The 24817-nt window shown below is 38.4% G+C and overlaps 1 protein-coding gene across 1 annotated transcript in view; it reads right to left on the bottom strand.

Annotated features, from left to right (window-relative positions):
• FAT4 (FAT atypical cadherin 4) overlaps window positions 1-24817 on the bottom strand; it is a 236424-nt gene that overhangs the window by 34163 nt on the left and 177444 nt on the right. Inside the window, exons 8-9 of the mRNA XM_019534025.1 lie at window positions 16482-16732; window positions 9074-13423 (exon numbers count right to left, since the gene is read on the bottom strand). Of these exons, the coding sequence (XP_019389570.1) occupies window positions 9074-13423; window positions 16482-16732 (4601 nt within the window). The remainder of the gene's footprint in view (window positions 1-9073; window positions 13424-16481; window positions 16733-24817) is intronic.

Genomic DNA, 24817 nt, shown 5'->3' with positions numbered 1-24817 from the left:
TCACTGCAAATGTGAATTCCTAGAGCTGGAGACTGTTCATTAAGACCTTGCTGATGGAGGACCTTAATCTTTTGAAAGTCAAGTGTGAGTTCCATTGTCTTTTATGCCTCAGTAAAGACACTGATTATTGTCTGAAGGTCTGCTTCCAAGTGAGCAGACACTACAGCATGATCAGTATACTGGAGCTCAATGGTTGAGGTCAGGATAGTCTTAGTTTTGGCTTGGAGCTGGCTTATGTTAAACAGCTTACCATCCATTCAGTAGTTTAGGTGCACTCCAACTGGAAACTTGTTGGTGGTCAGATATAGCATTGCAGTAAGGAATATCACGAAGAGTGGAAGAGTAATGATATGGCCTTGTTTAACTTCAGTCTTAACCTCAGAGGGATCTGTGATGGATCCATTATAAAGAACCACCTTTTGCATACCATCATAGAGCAGGCAATGAAGGTTAACAAATTTCACTGGGTGTGCATACCTCAGAAAGATCCTCCATAGCACTTCTCAGTTGACAGAGTCAAAAGCTGCTCAGTCAACTTATACAGCTGCCAAATTGCATTTCTGCTAACCCAAGTGCTAGATGACTGTCTTGCAGCTGCTGCCTTCATGCCACTTCATGACTAGGAGCTTCCAGGCCTGACAACCTTGCTCCTGCCATTACAAGCTGATCACTGAAGGGCTTGAAAAGTATGCTAAAGCTGTTTTCATGGAAGATACCTGTCTGCAATTTCTTTTATCATGGAAAGGCTGCTGCACATCATCTTCCACACTGTTCTTGACAGAATAGGAACTTGATCCAATGGCAAGGACACCAATACAGCTGGAGATCTCATTCTTCTGCAGCCTTCATCCACCTTCACACTCTTCCACATTCTAACATTTTCTTCCACCTGCTCCACTCTGGTGCAGAGCTGTACTCCTACCCAGCATATCCACAGGGGGTGAATAGTGGAATGACCTTCAGTGAATGATAGTTGCGAAATAAGCAGGGTTATAAGAGGCTGAATCAAGCAACGTTACCCAGTTTTCTGTAAGTGGCGTAATTTAGATCAGCAGTGAACAGAACAGAACACATGTTCGCCCGCTGGAGGGGGGTGGTGCAAATCTTAGACTGGGTTCCACCATTTTAAAACTAATCTATCTATGCCAAACTTCTGTTCTGTTAGGGGACAGACCAGTTTTGTGTGATGAATTTATGTTCTGTTATGGGTATAGGCAGGTTTCAATCACTTACACCAGCAAAAGTGTAATATCTATACCTGGCCTTTATCAGTGTTTCTCAACCAGGGTGCCATGGCCTTGAGATCTTTTCAAGGTTGCAATGTGATGCCAAGTATAGGTATGCAAACAGGATTCAAAAGATAAACCCAGAGATTTCAAACAGGGTTCCAGAATATTAAAAACATTCTGACCTGCAGTGGTTTTTTCTGAGTTCTTGCAACAGGATAACTGCTGTTATTTTTCTGTAATTCAAAAACCATCAAAAATGAAGGGGGTATTTTGAGACTAAAAAGGTTGAGAAACACTGATCTAAATAGAAGTACTGTCAAACATATAGCATGCTTTCCCTATCGACTCTTTACTGGGCTACAGCTAGAGCTAGAGCTAAAGCTAGAGCTTTGAATGTTAATAACATCTGCAAACAGCTGTATAAGCATAGAATTTCCTGATTTAAGCTTTAAACTGATGGGTAACTCTTATATGAATTACGGCTGCAGTAAAGTGACTAAACATTTCAATTCTGCTATCCAAATCTGAGTTTGCGGGGAGAAGTTTATAATTTGCCTATTCTGCCTGGGATAAAATTCAGCAGTGAAAGCTGATAATGCACTTATACTCAAAGACTCAGCTGTTTTATCTGATGAGTTTAAAACAGAACTGTTCATGGAAAACAACAAATGTGCATGGGATGGGGGTGGAACGACTACGCTGTGAGCCTTTGCCTTATAGTAGTGGTGAGCAGTTAAATATCTGAGTAAATTCATTCACTTCAACAGGATTACTTGTGAGAAACTGCACAATAATTCCATCTGGATTTAAGTGCAAAGTTCCATTGCCTTGCTTAGAGATGCTTCCAATAACTTTAATGAGAAGACATATATACTCGTAGACCTGTTTGGTTTTAGATATTTCTGAAGCCACATCTCGCAAAATTTCACTGCTTGAAAACCAGTAGCATGAGACCCAAATAGTTCTGGTGACTGAGAACATTATTTTACTTAGGTGAATTATGACCTGGTATTATACACATTGCCCAAATATTACCTTTACAAATGTTTGAGTCCTTAGAATTCACCTTTTGATAGATTACTAAATTAGACTAGAATCTGTTATCTGTAATAGCTGGGGATTATTTTTTTATTTGATAGAGGATAATAGAGAATAATTTCAATTATGCAAGTTAAGTGCTTTAGGTTATCAAATCAAAATATGCAGGAGAAGAACCAATGGTTTTTCAAAACCAAGAGGTGATGCAAGTCATAGGGAGCATGGCTGTAAGGCATTAGATGACTACATGTCAGGTTAGCATATTTATACTTTTTCCCATAAGCACAGTGTTTATTAACTTATAATTCTGATTACTACAACCTATATTATACCAAAACAAACTCGAAGAAGCAAAGCTATATACAGATAAGTTATCCAACACTCCATGTTTATTCCCCTTTTCAAGCCCTCAGATTCTTCTTGACTGCCCAGAAGCTCAAATCATCATGGTTAAACAATGGGCAGCCCTATTTAAATATTAAAATAAATTATTATAAAAAAGGGAAAAGGGACAATTTATTTCTGATCATCTTAATGGAGTTAGGATGGATGCTGGAGTTAGGGATCTGGCATAAGGAGTTAGGAACAGAGGTGTAGTACACAACTCTAATTTCAAACTGCATGCTCTGGTTCTATTACCCAGAACTTGGTGCTAATTTTTATGCTTTCTCTCACCACCTATGGCTTCTAACATCCAGCGCTTGTCTTTCAAACAGCTAAGATCAGCAGCTAAATCCTAGTCCATCACTGACTTCCTGCGGTCTGCCTGCTGATGCACCACAGGAAGTTTATCAGGGTGAGTCCTTATTCTTCTGGCTCCAGCTCACTGACAAACCTAGTTTCAACTGCCCCCTCGTCTCCACTCTCCATCCCTTCTGTGACCCTTTGTTACTGATAAGGCTGGGGGAGGGAATAAACAGGGAAAGAACTGACGACCAAGTTATCAGAAAACAGGAGATTTCTATGTCGTTCTTTGTAGTATAAGCAAAAGAAAACAGTCAAACATCTGAGCTTAATTTTGGGATTTTCTTGGCAATGATGAACAAAGAAAGCAACTTTTATGCATTTACTTGCAAAATTTCAGAGACTGAAGTGTACATGCTGGAAGTTTGAAGTGGTGTTTATATTACTGTGGTGTTTATATTACTGGGTTATATAGTGCAGGTACCTCAAGACACTGAGACTACCAACTACATGAAAAAGGAACATTGTAAATTGTGCAAATATGAAAGATATAGTCCTCCTTTTTTGCTCAGGTTACAGCACAACTTTAACTGGGAAGCCATCTCCAATGCCACTGGTCAGTGGATGATACAGGTGTCAGGCTCACAGAACCCTCAATTTGAGCATGGAAAGTTTCTTGACAGAAACTCCTAGAAAGATGGTGATTAATTAGGAATAGCAGTAACTAATATACAAAGGTCAGGTGAAGCTAATACAGTCAGGATCAAAGGTCACAGGCATCGAGATCATATTTCAAATTGCTATACAGAAAACTATTTGCAATAAAAATATAACTAGGATACATACTGAAAGCTCTGGAGTCAGATATTGGCTAATTTCGGAGGTATACATACTTTTCATGGCTCTATACGTCCATCTTTTAATCTGATTCCTTTATTACTTTAATTTTGAATTTGAGACAGTTTAGCAAATCTACATTTCTTCAACATAATGAGGCTCAGAAAACAGGAAATGAAAGGTTCATAGGAAGGGCAGGCAAGCTACTGGAAATCACAGGGTATATTCCTTTTAGAACACAATTCTTTTAAAAACAAAACCTGATCATCATTAATAGACATAATTATAACTGATTGTTTAAACTGTAATGATGTTGCTCTGAGGTAATCTGTCTTTATAATGATATTCAGTCGAATGAGCTAAATTACCTCTATGGTGTGATGAAGTGAAATGCAGCTGACAAAACATAATAAATCAAATAAAAGTAAGACTATCCTCTCTGTCTTGAGGTAAGCCATTATAAAGATCTACAGCTCATGAACTCTAATTTACAGTGAACAGAAGGTCTGTGTCAGAAAACACTAATATCCACACAGAAGTAGTGTCTTTTTACAGTGCATGCAAATTCAATTATGAGATATGGTATTTTAATTTCTGGAGCAGCCATCAAAGCTATACACAAGGAACACCAAATTATACTGATTTTCTCTACTTTGCATTTAAAATGGAATTACTCATCTGCCTATAGGTAGGGGGAGGGTGAAAAGAATTTTGGCTGCTTCTCTTCAACTTAAGCACACAGAGTGCATTCATGAAAAAATCCTTTTGGCCTTTCTTTGTTAGATCAGCATAGCAATCTTACCTCAAATACTTCTAAATTTATTTGTAATTAGGAATATTTAAGGAAAACAGGACTACTCTCACACATGATTCCTCTTTGCATTGATACGTTGGCAATCAGATGCCTGCATCTTGTATCATGTGATACAATCTCTATCCTTGGAGGTTTTTAAGGCCTGTCTTGACAAAGCATTGGCTGGGATGATCTATTTGGGAATGGTCCTGCTTTGAGCAGGGGGTTGGCCTAGATGACCCCCATAGGTCCCTTCCAACCCTAATTTTCTATGATTCTATGATTTAGGAGTACAGTATCACTATACAAATGACATATAGCCAACAGTCTAAGACAAGTCAGCAATCTGCAGCATGCAGACCAGATAGGACCTGAAAAACAATGTGATCTGGCCTGTGAAGAGTTGATTGAGTCTGGCAATAGTTGGCAATGGAGGTGATCAGTGGTATACAGCCATAGGGATAGAGATTGGCAGCATGTGGCACCAGCAGATGGGTCACACAGTGGCCGACTCTCGAGCAAGCTGCATCAATTCAGCCTGTCATTTGTAAAAGGGTGCTGGCCTCTGGTGTAAAGCAATGATTCTCCAACAGTCCAGATGATGACAATTGTTTGCATAAAATATTTGGGTAATGTTTGGAATAATTTTTAAATAATTCAGGAGAAGTTTGTAAATAATTAGCAGGCACAAAAGGGGCTGTATTTACTTAGCAATTTGTTGTGAACAAATTATCTCATGAACATTACTGATATCAAACTTCAGTCCCATTTTGCTTTACTGATTAAAAACTTTTGTGACTTTTGTTTTCTGTTGCACCTAATTAGTCCCCAGACATGCGAGCAACATTTAATTCTAACTGCTAACCAGCAAGAAAGAGATATCAATTTATCAATTTAGCATTATATGGTTCCTCAATGGCTAGTTGATATATTGAATTTAGATACTTAAATCTAAAAATGTCTAAGTAACTATTTCTCTATTTGAGAAGTATTTGTGCTGAGTTCTAAACAGAATATAACTGAACACAATGTTCCACCCATGACAACAGGGATGGAAAAGCAGCTTAGACTATATGAAAGTATTCAAACTATTCAATATTCTTAATTTAAATTATCTTATGTAGCTGTAATGCAGGACAAATGTCACATTTACCTGACATTCAATAAGGGCTGAACTCTAAGATACAGCATTAATCCCAGAAATATTATCTGAACTTTTCATTAACTTTTCAATTACATGCTATGGGCAGACAGTACAGTCTCCTCCTAGAGTTAGCAAACCATTTTTGCTTTACGGTAACAGCAAGCATATTTCTGTTTATCCTTTGATGTTAATGACTTAAAGATTTACAGAAGATGGACATGCTGGAATTATTTTGCCATGCTCTTGGCAAAATAATCTAATGTACTATTTCCATGTGAAATAAAATCCTAAATCATTAACTTAATTAGAATTGGTAGTCAATTAACACTAATTGCTAGTGACCCTGAGGCTTTGCAGTTTAATGATGGTGTTAATACAAACGATCACATGAATATCTTCTATATGAAGAAAACTTTTGTATTAAACATGTCAACTGTCATAGCTATGCTCTAAATGAAACAGCTGAACTTGTGTTTTTTTGCAATAAGCTACATGGTATCTTTTATATTTATCCCATTTAAGAAAAAAGAAAAGCTCCTTTCTTGTTTTCAAATGAATCTTCCTGTTAGAAGACACATTATCAAATTTTCATGCATGTTACATTGACTATTCTGTTATTATCCCCTTTGTATTCCAGCTACATGGAGCATAAAATCCAATATATCCCACCCCTCAGGATTTTGGGAGTAAAAGAGGTAAGCAGAAGACAAGCTACAGAGGGACAAGAGGTAAGGCGTAAGGCTCAGAGCCACTCCTCTCACTTAACTATGCAAGACTAAGCTACAATAAGCCACATGGCTCCCAAGAATAACCCCTCACCTCCTCCAGTCATGTGGTACAGTGTTAGACCTGAAAAGTTATGAGCCAGTAAGAGAAGAGGTGCAAAGCTAGACAATAACAACAGGAAATGGTAAAGCTGAGAAGTCTTCTGGTATCAAGACCACCAGTCTAGCTAAACCTTTCATTTCAGCTATCTGGCAAAGGCTACTGTTTGGTGGGAAGAACAGGAAGCAATATGCTTGCACCCCCAGAAAACCCAAGGCAAAACTAAATACCTAGTAAAGTTTACACTACCTTGTAAACTTGCATAATGTCTTCTCTCTCATGTCTCTACCTAGATAGCAAACTTCATAGAGCAGGAACTTCCTAGTTCTTTGTGCAATGCCTAATACAATTTGGTCTGAAGAATTTGAACACTAATACAAAATGGATATATGATAAACAGAAATAACACTATTTAAGTAGGGTGTATGTTAGGTAATATAGGAAGGTATATTAAGGAAAAGGTTTCAATTTTGGAGACTATTATGATAAAATTTCAACTCAACTGTTGATATTACAGTCTCAATCACATTAATTCATAATAACATTCCCTTAGAGAGACATACTGAGTAAATCTTTTAATTTATGTCTCATTAGTTTTCCTTTGATATGTCTGCAGAAAGTAGCCATAAGCAATGGTTAGGACTGTTCAGACTTTCTTTAAATATCATGCTATCAAGCAATTCAGATTCACACTTCTGTATAGAAAAAAAAAAAAAAATCAAATTCCTCTGTTGTGGTTATTCTCCTAGAATTCTTCCAAGATTACTGTCTGCGTATGAGTGAGATCTCCTGATATCCAAGAAAACCTTAATTGTAAACCTGTGGTTTTCTTTTCCCACTAGACAGGGAATAGATATTAAAATAGTCACGTCAGAGCTTTTGCTTTATTCAGAGGTCACGATATACTGGGCCTGAGTCAGTACTGTGATACTCCCATATTATACTTTTGCAGTTCCAAAGCAGTGGTGAGTCAGGGTCAATAATTATACTGAATGTAACTCTATCCATCATAAGCCTGAAACAAAATAGTTCTCTTTTGGGGTTCAGAAACTATCCTTAAATGCAAATATGATAGAGAAAACAATTTCTTAATATATTTTTCCACCTATACTTTAAAATCTAGGTTATTTGCTAATGAAAGTGCCAACTAATACATGTGTTAAAAAGTTTAAGATTTTCTTTTAAAGTTCAAATAAAAACTCAATTTTCCATCCTTCAAAAAGAAAAGAAAAACAAACTTGGCTGGCATTTACATTCCTCAGATAGTCAAACGTATATAAACTAAGTACTGATGCTCATGTATACTAACACATCTAGAATAAGTCATATCAGCACAGGGACCATATGTGGTCATGTATGCTGTAAATCTAACTCAGGGCAGACTATAACTGCAAGTTTCAGATCTGTCCCCATTCAGAATGGCACTTGTGCAGATAACTTCAAAGAGATGTTGAGCATGTGCTTAAATTGGTATGCTTATTTGAGTTATGCTGTGAATAGGGGCACTTTCTTTAATCACAGACTAAATAATAAAGAGGATTGCAAGGCTGTCAGAATCATGCTAAAAGAACTTAAAGTGGACAAACCAAAAGGTGCAAAGCTTTAATTAGATGTCATAGCTGGGTGGGTACTCTGCCCATCTCTGTATGAAAGTCCAAATACTCATGCTCCCTGTTTTGAAACTGGGGAAGGTCTTGAAGGGTTTATGTTCTGAACCTGTTGATACCTAAAATGGCCCATAGTCTCTAGGCCCAGTGACTCCCGTTTACACAGAGCAGACAGAATTTAATCCTTCTGCAGCACTCTGCCTATGCCAATTAGTAAATAAACTGAGATTTTCGCACATGGCAATTCAGAGCACAACACTGATAATTAAATTTGCTGCCTACTGTTTTAAGGAGAAATATATGTATTTTTTTACTTTTAAGTACTGACCAATGTAAATATTTTACAAATATCAGAGAACATTCTTAGCTGTAGTAGGAATACAACACTCATTTATATTGAATGATATTATATTATACAAACCCAACACATATACGAAGCATGGAGCATGCTCATGCACGTGCTTCTTTCCCAGTCATTTTACTTATATGCTGTTTCCTTTCCCTTGCCCTTCACCTTATATTCCTACATGACTATAAGAAATATGGAGGCAAAGACTGACTTTTCCCACTTGTCTGTTTAGCTCTTATCACATGAGGTGCTATTTTTTGAAAACTGGTTGTAGCATATTTAATAAATAACATATCTCCCCTTTGCTAACAGGGACCAGTCTGATAACAGTTGCTAAGAAGAGAAAAATAACATCAATACCGCTGCTTGCACCTTGTTTTCTTTCCTGTTAGCATTTTACTTTGGATTATTCCTCTGCTTATTTTGAACACTCATTAAGACAGATAAACACAGGTGAAACATATCTGATTGAAATGTATCTAAGAAAATTAAACCAAGCCAAACCCCAACTCTGCCCTCTTTGTGTTTTCAGTAGGCTCTAATTCCAGAAGGAGAAGTAGATCATACCTGTATAACCAGTTTTGCAAACACAGTTGAAGCTCCCCGGGAAGTTGTGGCAGATGGCACCATTTTTACAAGGACTGGAAAGACACTCATTGATATCTCTCTCACAGGCCATTCCAGTGAAGCCATCGGGACAACTGCATGAGAATCCACCCACCAAGTTGTGACAAGTCCCGTTGTTGTGGCAGGGGGATGGGAGGCATTCATCAATGTCAGTTTCACACAAATTCCCATCATATCCTGGCAAGCATCTGCACACAAAGGGCTGGAGAGGTTCATTTGCCATGATGATTACTGGAATGCTCTCATGGCTCTTTAAAGCAGGACTCACAGCTAGCCTTCTCAAGCAGCTTCCTCCATTTTGACAAGGGTTTTGTATGCATGAATCATGATCCACAGATTCTATCCGTACTCCACTCTGCTGGAAAAGGATTTCTTTGATGCTCTCAAAGAAAGTAGCCACACCACTGGGATTCACATACAGATTATTGTTTCGTTTCACAGCTGCCATCAGAAAAGTCCTGTTACTGTCTTCATAGACTCCATAGAGCTGCACAGCAGTTCCTAATCCAGTTAGCTGTGAATTGGCAATACGAAGGAAGTGAAGATAGTGATTGGTCAGAAAATCCTTCACAGTATGCACACTTAGGCGAAGAAGGATGCTGTTGTCAATTGTGCCATTATTGAACCCTGCAAAGAAAACTCTAACACTGCTAGTAACTGCACTATGTAACCCATCATTGCTAAGGACTGTCAGATCAAATGTTCCATCTGTGGATCTTGCCTGGGAATTGAGGTCACATGTACCCCCGGGAATATTAAAGAGGCTTGTAACCCCTGAAGTAAGAGAACAATGGAAGCTGTCTAACACATCTGGGTCCTGTGGTTTTACTTTGCCTAAAATACCACCAGGGAACAGGTTGCCATAATAGTGAACAAAGATTTCTACTGTTCTAGGTTGTGATGGGTTGTCATTTTGGTCTACTACTTTTATTTGTACGGTTCCTGTGGAAGACATCTGAGGAATGCCAGAGTCCCTAGTAATCACTGACAAGAAGAAGTCGCCAATTTGTTCTCTGTCAATCTCTCTAGTTGTGGTCAATACTCCTGCAGTGCTAAGACTGAAATAACTGGTTGCTGGGCCTGTACTGAGCAAGTAGTAGGAGAAGGGGCCTTGATTTGGTGGGAGATCAGGGTCCGATGACTGAAGTGTCATCACAAGTGTTCCTGCACGATTATTTTCCATTACTTCCCCTTGGCTTGTAGACAGGGTAGGTCCATTATCATTGATATCTTCCAAAGTTACCAATAAAGAGGCACTTCCTGTAGCTGATGGAGATCCTGAATCAATTGCTAAGACAGTCAGATTGTACACAGGTAACGTTTCTCGATCCAATTCTGCTGTTACAGTAACTTGTCCTGTCTGTGGGTTAATGGAAAAGGCACCATTGTCATTTCCAGAACCAATAAAGTAGGAGAACCTGCTCCAGCTAGGGACAGAGTCTGAATCAAATGCACTTACAAATGTGACATGGGTACCTGGAGGAACACCTTCACTGATTTGTATATTGTAGACCTCCAGACTAAAAACGGGAGGGTCATTAGCATCCAATATAGTGATATTAACAATTACTTCATCTATATCTGCACCACGAATGCTCCCAAAATTTTTTGCAAGAACTTTCAAAGAGATACGCTCTTCCTTTTCCCTGTCAAGAGGACCTGACACATAAATCTGACCACTCCTCCCATCAATCTGGAAACCCTTCTTTCTGCTATTGCCAAAAATAAGATAGTGGACTTCTCCATCACTTCCCATATCACGGTCACTTGCAAAGACTTCTCCTACAACTGTTCCTCTAGAGGCTGCTTCAGAGACTTCAAAATAGTAAAGCTTGGACACAAAACGTGGCACATATTCATTTGTTCCTTCCAACTGAATGTTGACACTTGCAAAACTGCATCTTTCCTCATCTGGAACGTTAAAAGCCTTCACAGTTAGATGGTAACTTTGCTTTGTTTCGTAATCTAAAAAGCCTTGTGTGGTGATAATTCCTGTGTTGGGATCAATGACAAAGAGGTCACTATCTGATGACTGAATTGCATATGCAATCACAGCATTAGGTCCAGAATCAGCATCAGTTGCATTTAGACGGATAACAGTTGTTCCACTTGGAGCATTTTCTAATACATTAGGGAAGTAGTCTTCTGGGCTGAAAGCTGGAGAATTATCATTTACATCAATAACATTAACTGTGACAGTACAGTAACCTGTTCTAGCTACCCATCCTCCATCTGTAGCACTAACAATTATCTCATGCTTTTGGTATAGCTCATAATCAAGTGATTTGGCAAGAGTCAATGCCCCAGTTGATGTATTAATAGAAAAGATACCAGCCTCATTTCCTGAAGATATATTATATTTGATTAATCCATTCATAGCAGCATCCCTATCCCTTGCTGATACAGTCCTGACAATAGCTCCAACAGCATGACTTTCAGGGATAGTAATACTCATGTGGCTTTGAGAGAACGCAGGTGTGTGATAGTTCTCCTCGGTTATAACTATTTCAACTGTCACTTCTGCTGAAAGTGGGGGATTACCTTTATCCTTAGCTTTTACCTTAATCAGAAAGTCTTGATTCAGATCAGCCATTAGTGAAGATGCCACAGAAATCCAGCCAGTTCTGCTATCTAGCTTAAATTTATTGGTGTTGTTTTCATTAGAAATAAAGTATCCCACTTCAGAATTCAGTCCAAAGTCTTTGTCATCAACTGCAGTGACTTTAATTAAGTTGGTACCAATTCCTACATTTTTAGTCACAGGCGTAAAATATTTGCTAGCAAGAAACCGTGGTGCATTGTCATTGCTATCCACTATGTTGATTGTGACTGTTGTCTCACTTAGCAAAGGAGGACTACCTCGATCTGAAGAAGTAACTATGAAACTGTGCCTGTTGATATTGAAATTGCTTGAACCACTGGAATTCTGATACTTTAAATACTGCTTATTGAAAATCTCCCCACTGGTAGCATTGATTCGGAAGAACTCAGACTGAGATTTTATGAAGTAGAAGATTTGGCCATTAAATCCTTCATCGGGATCGGTTGCTGAAACCTGAGTTACCTTTAAACCAACTTCAGTAAGCTCAGGGCACTCTAGGTAATAGGATGGTTTTGTGAATCGTGGGGCATTATCATTGACATCTGTCACAAAGATGGTCACATCTGTGCTTACTGTCCACCCAGAATCGTGTGCAGAAACTCTCATTCTATAGCGGTCTGTATCTTCTCTGTTTAGAGGCCTGCTGACTGTAATATCTCCTGTACTTGGATTTATGACAAATGGAAGGCTTGGATCCCTTATGGAGTACCGGCTGATGGCATTCACACCAATATCTTCATCTGAAGTTGTGACTCGTGTAACTGTATAACCTAAAGGTGCGTTTTCAGGTACAGAAGCGCTGAATATCTGAGAAAACCTGGGAGCATTATCATTCTCATCCAAAATATTAACAATAACTTTGACTGTTGTGCTCTGAAGAGGGGTACCTTTATCAAAAGCTTTTATGGTTAGCATGTACTGGGCTAGCCTTTCCCTGTCTAAAGGTCTGACGCTTTTGATTTCACCAGTAGCCCGATTGATAGTGAAACTGTTTTCTTTATTGCCATCAATTATTTCATAATTCAACTGTGCATTTGGGCCACTGTCCTTGTCCACAGCAGTGACAGTCAGTATTTTGCGCGGTGAAAGATTCTCTATTATTTCAGCAATGAACGGATCTTGCTCAAACTCTGGTGCATTATCATTGACATCCACCACGGTTATTTCTAGTTTTTCATAAGAGGAGAAAGGAGGAAAGCCCATATCTCTGGCCTCGATCCAAACCACAAATTTCTGTATAGCTTCAAAATCCAAAGATTGACAAATAGAGAACTGCCCTGTTAGCTGGTCTATCTGGAAGGTGTTGCCCAGATTACCACTAGCAATGTAGTAAGACAAGGAACCTCCTCTAGATGAAGACCCAGAAACAGTGGTGACAAGGGTACCAATTGCTTGGTTTTCAGGGAACATGAAAGTGTGTTGTTCTGCTTGAACTTGAGGGAACTGTGCTTTATTCATGAACCTCACAGTTACAGTAGTCGAATCTGTCTTCGGATACAGTCCACCATCTTTCACATGAACAGAAAAAGTCACTTCAGAATCACCCGTCAGCGAGTCAGCAGCCATAATTGCTCCTCTTGTTGGGTCAATGTGGAATTTTTCAGAGTTCTTTCCCCTGAGGGAATAATGAAGCTCAGCATTGGGTCCAGAATCAGCATCTGTAACTGTTACGGCAAACACAAATGAACCTGCAAGGAGAACAATGACAAGATTATTCGTAATCTTCAGCAATAAAAATAGGACAAATGAATGTAATTTTTCAGTGAGGCACAGGGAAATTATGTGGACCAGCTGTGTTATATTTTCTTATATGTGGTTGTAAAAAAATAATCTTTTTTTTACCTACAGTATTAATGAATATCAGACTAAATGTTCACCAACTGAAGGCCATTCTGAGTGATCACAAAAAGACATGATTTGTACCTGACAAATAGGTAATTGCATTGAAACATTTTTAAACATATGTACAGAAATTTCTGTGTGCATATGTATATGTGGTCATATATGTATACATGTATACAAAACACCGCATCAGTAAGTAGGATTTATCTTTTTGAAACTTTACCATAATTTTTCTGTAGTATTCACAACATAAGATGATGTGAAAACTCAAAGTCTAATGGTTGCATGCTACTAGATAATATTTTAAATTATTAAGCAATCTTTTATATGTCTTGCATATCCAGCCTTTCAAAATGTGTATGCCACTACTCCAAATCACGTGTACAGTTTAGGGTTTCACATGAACATATTTCTCAGTAAATGCAAATCCAATGTGTGCACAGGCATTAGAGTCATGTATACATTCTTCTGAAGGTATTATGTGACTAGTATGCTGGGACTCTTTTTTTTCAAAACTAGCGCTGAAGCTTGGCTCTCAACAGTTTTCTATATGGATTTTCTTTTCCCAACTCTGCAAGCAAAATCCACTTTTTTGGACAGGAATGGCTTTGACAGTGTTCCTTAAAGCGTTATTTCTTGTCACTATGTGTCAAAGTGTAACATTTTGTATCCTAAAGGGAGAAATTGCTAGATGAACAACTGGAATACTTGAGAGTGACAAGAGTGCAAGAAAAATCAAGAGTTCAGCTTTTGTTAAGCACATTAAATTGTCATAACCCTCCTCTTGTTTATTTTGTAAACTCGACGAGACATTAAAGAAATCAGGTTGTATCATCCTCTCAAAATATAAACTAAGGCTACTCTGAAGTAAACATAGCACAAGAATATACACAACTGTCTTGGAGATTCAATATCAGTTTGCAGCAAAGCAGTATTATGCCTGCCAATAAAAATATTGTCAAGGGCTATTTTCCCTGTTTAGAGGAGTTAAGACATTTTCCTTTTAATTGAAATGTGCCACATGAATGATCAATTTTGGGATATTTGAAAAATAAATACTTTACGTAAATTTATTTGATATAAAAAGTCAGAGTAAATATTAAAACTTTTTTCCTTTTTTTAATTATAGAAGGCTTTGTAACTTAAAAAAAAAATAAAATTAATGGAGTAATGAGGCTGGAAGGGACCTCAAAAGATCTTCTAGTCCATCCCTTGCTCTAGGTGGGATATTCTCTATTTAAAGCATCCCAGACAGATGCTAGTCTAGCCTGGATAAATTTGGCAGCACATTATTTTGGATAAATTAATATGTAGCCTGCATAAAAGTATGAAAATAAATTCTCAGAAAGAAGTCTATGTGTTAGTGATCTTAGTTAAATAGGGTGCTTCTGAAATGGTTATATTAATCAGTTTTTTAATATATCATTTCAAAGGCACATAACTTAAAGACTTTTGGAATTAACTCCATCCGTCTATATTCCAGCGCCTTTACAAGAGGTTGTAAAGAACTCAATAAACTCACTAATTAGACATGCATTATTTATGTCTCCTCATGACACTCTAAAATTAAAGACTGATGTGAACTTTTCATACTGAATAAATTCCAAAAGTACCCATCTTTTAAATGTAAACTATTAATGAAAAATTAAACATTTTATGCTTTTGCACTTCTGATTTACATACTTGCCACATTTGTTTGAACAAACTGAATGAGCAAGAAATCCAATCCTATGCTGAGAGAAAATGTGGACTTCAAGCATACAAAGCATCATCAGGTGAGAATGAGATTTGACTTTTTAGAAGATTCCAGAAAATCAAAAGTATAATTATAATTAAAATACAATGTAGAATATAAAAATCATAATAAAATAATATAAAATGTATTATATTATCTTGTAATAGTGTATTGAAATTAAAATATAATAATTCAACTTTAAAATCAGTAAGATTTCTGATTCATGAAATATTTCTAGAGCCTTCTCAGAGAGAAAGAGCGAAAGAGCAAGAAGAGAAGAGAAGAGAAGAACTTTTACCTATGGAGGGGAGCTTTCCAAAGAGATAAATGGAAGATATTGCCCCTTACTCTTAAATTAAATTAAATTTTTTTTTTCTCTGAAAACGGAGACCTTGATTATCATTTAAAGTAAAGCTCCTTTACATCACTTTAGCAGCATAAAGGGCCACTGTGGGGAGCAAAAAGGAAAGTTATGATGACTGTAGGGCCCAGAGTGATCGAACAGAGTGTTTTCTTCAGCCTCTCCAAATAATAACCCCAGTAAAAAGGGGATTTATCATTTTAAGAGTGTATATTATACTTTAGAGAACATGCAAAAATTTTTTAGGTCAACTAACATTCCTATATTTTTATACCAAAAGCAAATTTGCTATTGCAAGGAACTTCAGTACTGAAGTTTTCAGATTGAGTATATCATAGCTTGAAAAAAAAGTGACTTTTTAACCATAGAGGTTTGCATGATTGAATTTATTTGTGAGGTCAATAAGAAATGTTCCATTGACTACCCTGTATGTTTTTCTGAATAAACCAGCATTTATAGTACTTTTCATCTTCAAAGGTGTTTAAGGACATTATCTTATAAAAATCAATGCTGTGAAATAACAAAAAGCAAAATAAGAACATCAACTTTTCTGAAATACCTTGCATTAATGACTTTCAAAATAGCTTAAGATTACTTGGGCTATAAAGAGAAGGATACACTAAAGAAAACATTATAGTTACTAATGTCAAATGCTACATCTTGTCTTTATTAATTATCAGCAAGAAGACAAATGCTGTAAAATAGTTACAGGAAAAAAATTTTAAACATATATTTTTGAAATGATTTATAGTTTATTTGCATATCTGTATTAGCCAATGCAACAACAGCACTGCTTTTAGAGATTTACCTGAAGTTGTAGGTGATGGAATATGGGTGACATAAGGATGGTGCTGAAATTTAGGAGGATTGTCATTTACATCAGCAACACTGACAAGTACACTGGTGGAACTGGAAAGAGTCCTGGGGAAACCACCATCGCTGGCCACAACTACCAACGTGTAATTCTCCTTTGTCTCTCTATCTAATAGTGCACTAGTGATAATTTGTCCCGTTGATGGGTTGATTGTGAACTGTGAATTGCCACCAATTAGCTTGTAACTGTTCAAAAGACAAAAAAGGGAGAAAACATTTTCCATTAGTATTCTCATAAGACAGACATCTTGTTACAGAAGATAATTAAAATTAGTTAAGAAGTTTAGAATAGCATATGTCAGGCCTGGCTAACACTGCCTCATTTCCACAAGTTTTGTTCCCAAAAGTAGTAACTCCCTCACATTGTACAATTGTGCTGGACAGTACAAGGGGCATTATCTCTAAGAAAGATGCAGAAAACTTCATCTCTTTTATGGGTCAAAAGATGGTCTATTATTCAGATTTCACTGTGTTAACAAAATAAACGGCCAGATCCTGTTCTACTTATTAGGCATCTAAGTGAACTTATGCATGTAGGTGTCATCCTATTCCATCCTCCTCAAGACCCTGAAAAATAATTAATGCAAAAGGCTGATGGGTCCTCCTCCAGCTTGCTGGTTTTGTGACAGTCTTAAGACTTAAGGTAATAGTGTGACATGGGCTATGGACAGGCATTCATTTCTAGTACTGCAAATTTCGGGCAAATTACTGGGTCATCCTAGTCTGGTGGCAGGGGAACATTTTACCCACACCATTGTTCCCAGTCTCCAGGAGAAGTGGAGCAGTGGGAATCTACAGGCATTTGTTCTTGTGTGAACTGTGCAGGTGAGATCTTCCTGGTTGAAAGGAAGGCATTTCTCCTGCTAGAATGTAATCACAGAATCATAGAAAGTTAGGGTTGGAAGAGACCTCAGGAGGTCATCTAGGCCAGTGGTTCTCAACCTTTTTTGTACTAGGACCCACTTGTAAACATCAGTGGTCAGTCCCGACCCAGTGCCCCTCACTCCCAACCCACTGCCACCAGGCTCCAGCCCCACAGTGTACGTATGGGGAGGGGATATATGGGGCAGGGTGTGTGTGGCAGGGGCATGAGGAACCCCAGGAAGCCCCTCACAAGCTGAAATTCTGTAAGCCTGCAAGAGACAGTCAGAGTTTCCCATGTTTTCCTCCTTTAAAGGAGAACCCATTTTTAAAATTTGTTTGCAACCCTTTCATATATTTTTGTGACCCACCTTTGGGTTGTGACCCATGGGTTGAGAAATGCTGATTTAGTCAACCTCCCTCGCAAAGCAGGACTGTCCCCAAGTAGATCATCCCAGCCAAGGCTTTGTTTAGCTGGATCTTAAAAACCTCCAAGGATGGAGATTCCATCACCTCTCTGGGTGACCTGTTCCAGTGCTTTACTACCCGCCTGGTGAGAAAGGTTTTCATAATATCTAATCTAAACTTCCTTACTGCAAGTTGAGACAGTTCTTTGCTCTGTCATCTCCCACCACTAAGAACAGTCTAGCTCCATCCTCTCTGGAGCCCTCTTGCAGGTAGCAAAAGCTGCTATTAAATCCCCCCTCAGTCTTCTTTTCCTCAGACTTAATAAGTCCAGTTCCTCAGCCTGTCCATAATACTTGTCCATATCCTAAAAGGACACACATCTTTTTTTTTTTCATGGATTGGAACAGGACAGGATTACACTTAGATATCTAGTAAATGGAATAGAATCTGGCCCTAACTAATCTGATAAAACTGAAATCCAGCACAGTAAATATGCAAATTGTAAATAGAGTATTTGTAAATATGAGTAAGGATTTCTAAAATAAAATAAATACTCCTTTCACAGTAATATGAGTTTTTAATCTGCTTTTACTTTTAATGATACCAATTTTAATCCAGAATAATTCAGCTAGAATTGTGAGAAATTGATTTGATATTAATAAAAAGTAACTATGAGTAAAATTCTTCCTTTAGCCTTTTGTATATGATAAACATTGAGTGTCCATTTTGCTCCAGCTCACCATACAGGCCGGGTTCCCAGTTAATACTATTCATTTGTGTTAGACTGCTTATACAGCTATCTCAGATTTTTGTTTTCAAAAGAAATACTGATGCATTATGAAAAAAAAATGCTATTTTTTTTTCAGGTGGCAAGGTGATACCCACTGTCCAAGTGATTAGATATGGGACATTTTTCCAAAATGAAAAGAAAAAAAAAGTTCAAATACATCACTGCACTGATCATTATTGTAACCCCAATAAAAATACAAGAAAGATAATAGTAATGAGCACTGTATCTCCAGAAATGACTGAGAAACCAGTAGCAGTAGTACTGTTTAAGCTAAGAAACTGTATAAGTATTTCGAAGCAGCATGGTGCTATGAAAAATAAAGAGAAGCATTAGTTTTGCTACTGATTTTAAATCAAAATGGGTTATGACAGAAATAATGACATAGGCCAGGGGCATTTCCTACAAAATTGCTAGCTAGCTATAGCTAATAGCAACAAACTTTCTCAGTCACTCATTAACCACCACACAATGCTCTGGGCATATTCATAACTGTTAATTATTATTTAACATGATAGCCATATGCAATTATTTACTGACTAAAGAGATGTTCAACTAGGGCTTAAATTTATCCTTATGCAGGGAGCTCATACAAGGGCTTAGGTGAAGACAGTTTTACTAAATTACAAGATACATATGCATACAGAGAGGTGATTTTCTACCCCAAATCTTATTGTCTCTTAACTCCTACTAACACATTAAGAAAGAACATAATGTTCTCAACAGCATCCCGTTCCGTGCTTTATTTCTACCAAATATACATACAGAACAATAATACACATTTTTGCATTAAAAAGAGCAAAAATGGATTTTTACAGACAGTAACAATAACGTATATTTGAAAATATAGTGGACCATCATTTACACTGAACTGGATCTCCAAAACTCCATCAAAATTAACAGAATAGCACAAGTATGTTTCAGGGCAAACACATTTACAAAAAATAAAGGCAATTCATTATTTGCAACAAGTAGACTGTTCTGCCACCTGGCTCTGCTGATAAACTCTTATGTGTCTAATTACCACACTTCTGAAAAAGTGGCAGAATCATATTTGTTTAACTTATATTTCTTTTTATTGTAGCTGCACATAAAGGCCAAAAAACAGGTGGGGTCTCATTGTGCAAAGTTTTCTACAAGCATACAATAAGTTAGAGTCCCTGAAATGATCAGCCTGCAATCAAAACAGATATGAATTGTATTGTGTTCTATAATTTACCAAACTCAGAATCTGCAAAACCTCAAGAAGGTGCAAATGCCAGAGGCCAGGACCCTTTTAAAAATTAGCATCTCACAGGGTTTTATATCTACAACAGTGAAGCAAAGAGAAAAAGGGGTGTGGGGGTCAAAGGATATGAAAAATTCAACAGGATTGGTGTTATGAAATACTGCCACATCATTCCCTAAAATGTTTGTTCTTTGCTAATTTAAAATACTAAAAGAATATGCAATTTATTTATAAAGCATCACCCTAATCCCGCAACTAACTCCACACAGACAGGCATATCTACTTACGCATAGCTCCCTTATCCTTAGCAGTATTCTGTATACCCAAGAGGCACAAGGGCTTGTCTTTGGGGAACCCCACTAAGTCAGGTGTAGGTGTAAATTCACATTGGTTCTCTAGGTTACCAACAATTAGGTGTTGGAATGCGTATTAGACATTGTGCTCCTGAATGGCAATTCATTGCGAGTTAGAGTGAGATTATACTTTAGAGTCAGCAGGTGCTAATTCTCAGAAGTGTTAGTCTGTGTTAAGGGTAACTAATCCTAGTGATCAATTCCACATTCAGGGTTAATACTGTCTCTAATGTGCACTGCTCAGACCTGCCACTTATCAAAAGTCAGGCTAGCAACTTCAAGTCTGCTCCATGTTTGTCCTACTTTCTGGCTCTCTAATACAAGCCAGGGAGGAGATGGGGGGGGGGGTTGAGGCCCCTCCATCCCACTTAAATTGTTCCCCCCACTCCCCATATTGCCCCACTGCCCTCCATCAACCCCCAAATGCCCCTTCCACCACATAATTGATCCCTCCAACCCTGGATCATGCCCCCCTGCCACACACACACACATTGACTCCTCAATTGACCCCAACTCCTGTTCTGCCACCCCAGTTAGCCCAAGAGTAGCAGTGGCAGCAACAGTTGGGGATGGAGCAGTTCCCCTTCCCAGCCTGAACCTGGGCTCCCTGCACCTGGATACAACCACCACTGCCACCCTTTTCCTTCTGCCTCAGTTACTGGACCTGGCAGGTCGTTGATCTGGATACACAGAGGCAACATGGTCTGTAAGGACTCCAGGAGAAGGGAGGGAGAGGGAATTCCTCCACCAGCATCTCCACCACTCTTAGGTTGATCCAGGTAGCAAGACAGTGATCCATAGGTGGATGGGGCAAGAAGGGGCAGAGAAGGCAATTGGGGTGGCAGGGAAGTGATGTAGGGATGAAGAGGGCAATCAGATCAGAGGAGGCAACTGTCTAGCAACTCCCCACCCACCAACCCCCCTCTCTTCCCCCAGGCTATCCTTATCCTTTCACCCCTTTTCCCTCCCTCGCCGGTCACCCTATCTCCCCAGTCACTTTTGCCCAGCTATTCCCAGCTGTTAGTCCAGAGCTACAGAGTCCTAGATGACAGCTAGTTCACCTGGGAGGAGTGCCTCCTGGGATACTGGAGGACTGCAAATTGGTGGTTTTGTATCAGGTGAATACCCAGAATTTAACTCAAGCTAGGTAGCACAGCTCAAAAGATGATGCTCACCTGAAGTGGTGTAACTTTAACAAGTCTAAAGGGTACTTAAAACTTGTTAATGAGTCTTAATGATCATTTGGGACATTTACAGAAGTGCCTTCCAGGTGCTTCTGATCACACTGTAACTTTTGTGCTTTACACAAAGAACTTAAAATTACAAGCATGATCAACCTTAACAGATGTTTGGCTTTTGCTGGTGGGGACTCGGGATCTCCATGAACCCTGGGGTGAGGCTTGGCTGGTGCTTGCCCATGCAAGCACCAGCCCAGCCCCACAAAGGTGCATGGGATGTGGGCAGAATTGCCCAAAATTAACCCTTACAGACAACTTGAACACAAGTTCCTAAAGTCACTCTGCCCTAGTGCACATTCAGGGAATAGCTGATTTAACAAGGGTTAATTTTTCACAGGACTGGCCATTTTAAAAGCGCTCTGCAGCTGTGAGCATTTGTTTTGTTACAGCTGTAGAGCACTTTCAGGGACCTCATTGCACAAAAAACGTAACTTCTGTAAGCGCCCTCAACTTTTCAATGCTCTTAACATGATCAAATTATAATGCATAATCTCACCCTTACATGCCTATAAAGACAATTGAGAGGATGCTAAGAGCAATTCAGATTCTGTGTACAGAATGGGGAGCAGGAGGCATCTCTAAAGTGCTGTTCAGAAAGCTTGAAACCAAGAGGTATCAATACCAAGAGAGGTTCTTTGCTGTTTGGCTCAGCTTCAACAGATAGGACTGAGAGCACCCTCACATAGTCCATCCTATAGTCCCGCGCTGTCAAACATATGGCCCAAAAGCTGGATGTGGCCCATTTCTTCCAACTCATGGGTCAGGACTGGGAATTTGGGACCTGCTACAGAATTCAGTGCTAAATGGCCTTGTTGGGGTGGGCATTTGGTTGGGGGGGTGAATCAGACAGTGACATGTACCACTGCCACTTGCCCTCTGCCACCACTTGCCCTGCTGCCATTCAGCACCATCACTACCACTCACACTAATGCTTCTGCAACCAGCTGCAGCCTGCAAGGAACCCTGTGGTCCAGATCCATCCTGGGAGATGGGCTGAATTTGACCTCTGGCATAACCTATTAATTCGGGCATTTTTCTGGGAAGTTGTAAGGGTAGGACTGAATACCATTAGGGTGAGGAGGGCCTATAATTTATGGCTCTTTCTTCCCAAGTGTGTGCTAAAACAATTAGGCCACTGGGCAAAGGATGCTCCACCACTACTATTTTTAACTGAATTCAATCCTGTCAATGCCAACTAGCTATAGTCTACCCACTGGACTTTGGTTGAAGTCAGGTGCATAACAGCAACACTTTGAATCGTTATGAAACTCAGAAGGGAGAGTTAAGTGCAACATCAGAATCACTTTTAATCAAGAACAAAAGGTTCATTGTAGATGCTTAAGGAACTCTGCAGTTCTAAATAGAAACAACAGCTGAGCATTGTGGCTGATGGAAGGGCAAATTTGAATCACTCTGAAACTGAGGTAGCTAAACTCTGCCTAAGCCGTGGTTTGAACCAGGTGGCTAAATTCTATCTGAATTCCTTTTTGGTGTGAAAAGATCCAATTGAAATCTGACCCTTAGTGCATATGTAGGGTCAACTGGGGCACTGTTTCATATATTTATTTGAAAGAATATGGGTATTATTTCCATAAAGTACATTTCATGGCAAAATGGATGTAGCTTGTCCCATTCTTGGACTAAAACACTTGAGAATCTACTGGGTGGATTATGATTAACTTCCATGCCTTTTGTACTACTCAGGATGGTCAAAAGGTTCAGATTCTGTCTGCATGATGACATCAAAGAAACTCCACCGTTGGAAGGAAATTCTCTAATAGTGTAAATGTACCAAGGGAAGACAGGCATGGCAAGAAGGCAGTTCTACATTAAGCTTTTAATGAAGCTTGTGACAATTTAAAGGTGTTAGGCTGGGGCGGGGTTGCTGCTGGCTTACTTATGTCCTAATCTACAAGAAGCCTCTACTTTTATTTTATTCTAAATTTCTGCTGTCATAATTTACAAGGCATGGGGGTTACAAACCTCATCTCTTTGAAAACTGGCTGTTGAGCTCTCATGTGCAATAACCTTTTCATTGCAAGCCAGGAAGAAACTTTTGACAATTTAACTATACCTCCAATTATGTAGCAATACAACAAAACAAAACAATATTACTACATATACTTCTTCCCATGGCCTCCTTTTCAGGCAATCACGTCACAAAGTCCTGCAAAGTCCTGTTTTCTGTCCTAGAATTACTTTTGTGTCTAATATGCATTAAATTTGGGGTTTCTTTTCTAGACTATATGTGACTGTGGTAATTGTGTATGTGAATGAATTCTTTTTAGTGATGGGGTAGACACTGTTATAGCAAATTGGAGAGAGAAGAATATAGGTGAATGTGGGTAAGTATCTTTGCCAAGTTTTATCCATTTCTTGAAGAATTTGGTAAAGTTTTTGGTTTCATATAGAAATCATGACTCAGAATTTGACATATCAGTCTGAAATTTATGCTTTGATTTTCACAGGTGTTAAGCATCTCAAACAAAATTGAATAAGAGTCTTGAATGCACAACATCTTTGAAAATCAGCAAATTATATATAGCCTTGGATATCTTTTCTTAGGTTTGTAATACCAGTCATAGTTTAACTGTACACAAAATTAATATTTGTGTTATTCTGGATGCTAAATTTAGACAAATTATATCCAAGGAAAGCAAAGTCTTCCCTAAGACTAAAAAAAAAAAAGAAAGAGAAAGAAAACCAAATGAAAACCCTCAACACTGTAAAAATGTGCGTGTGTGTGTGTATATATATACACACACATATATATATATGGCTACATTTGAAAGAGACATTTCTCTTTACTATTGTGCTTTGTACTAACAATACAGAATGAAATTATAACAGCTGAAAATTAAGTTTTCCAAAGCACTTTTCCATTGCTTTAAAGAGTCCCAAGAAGCACTCTGATAATTTCTCCTCATGAGATATAAACACTACAATCATCTGTTCTTTGTAAAGATCCTTTCTATAAACTAAAGAGGTTTTCCAAAACTTTTTTCTTGGAATAATGTTGCTTGGAATAATATTGCATATTATTAATATGGAATTAAAAGCTTTACTGATGCACAATTTAATAAATGTTAAGCTTAGATGTCTTTCAAGGTTTTACAGGTGTCAACTTAAATTCCTATTCCAGATCTCAAGCAAGTAAGAAAGGAAATACTACACTATTTTGTACAAGTTTACCTTTCCACTTCATATTTCTGGATTCATTTTTTCTATTTATGATCACAATTATTTTCTTTGCTCTTTGGAGGAAAAAGGTAGATGGAAGAGCAAAAGTGGATGAAGTGAAGCCTCCTATGCATTTAAAGCAGGGGTGGGCAAAATGCGGCCCAGGGGCCGGATGTGGCCTGCCAAGCCATTCTATCTGGCCCATGGGGCCCCTAA

This window comes from Crocodylus porosus, unplaced genomic scaffold (genome assembly GCF_001723895.1).
Source record: "Crocodylus porosus isolate Cpor-Errol unplaced genomic scaffold, CroPor_comp1, whole genome shotgun sequence".
In the NCBI taxonomy this organism is placed as follows: Eukaryota; Metazoa; Chordata; order Crocodylia; family Crocodylidae; genus Crocodylus; species Crocodylus porosus.
This window is presented reverse-complemented; position numbering and strand designations above follow the sequence as displayed.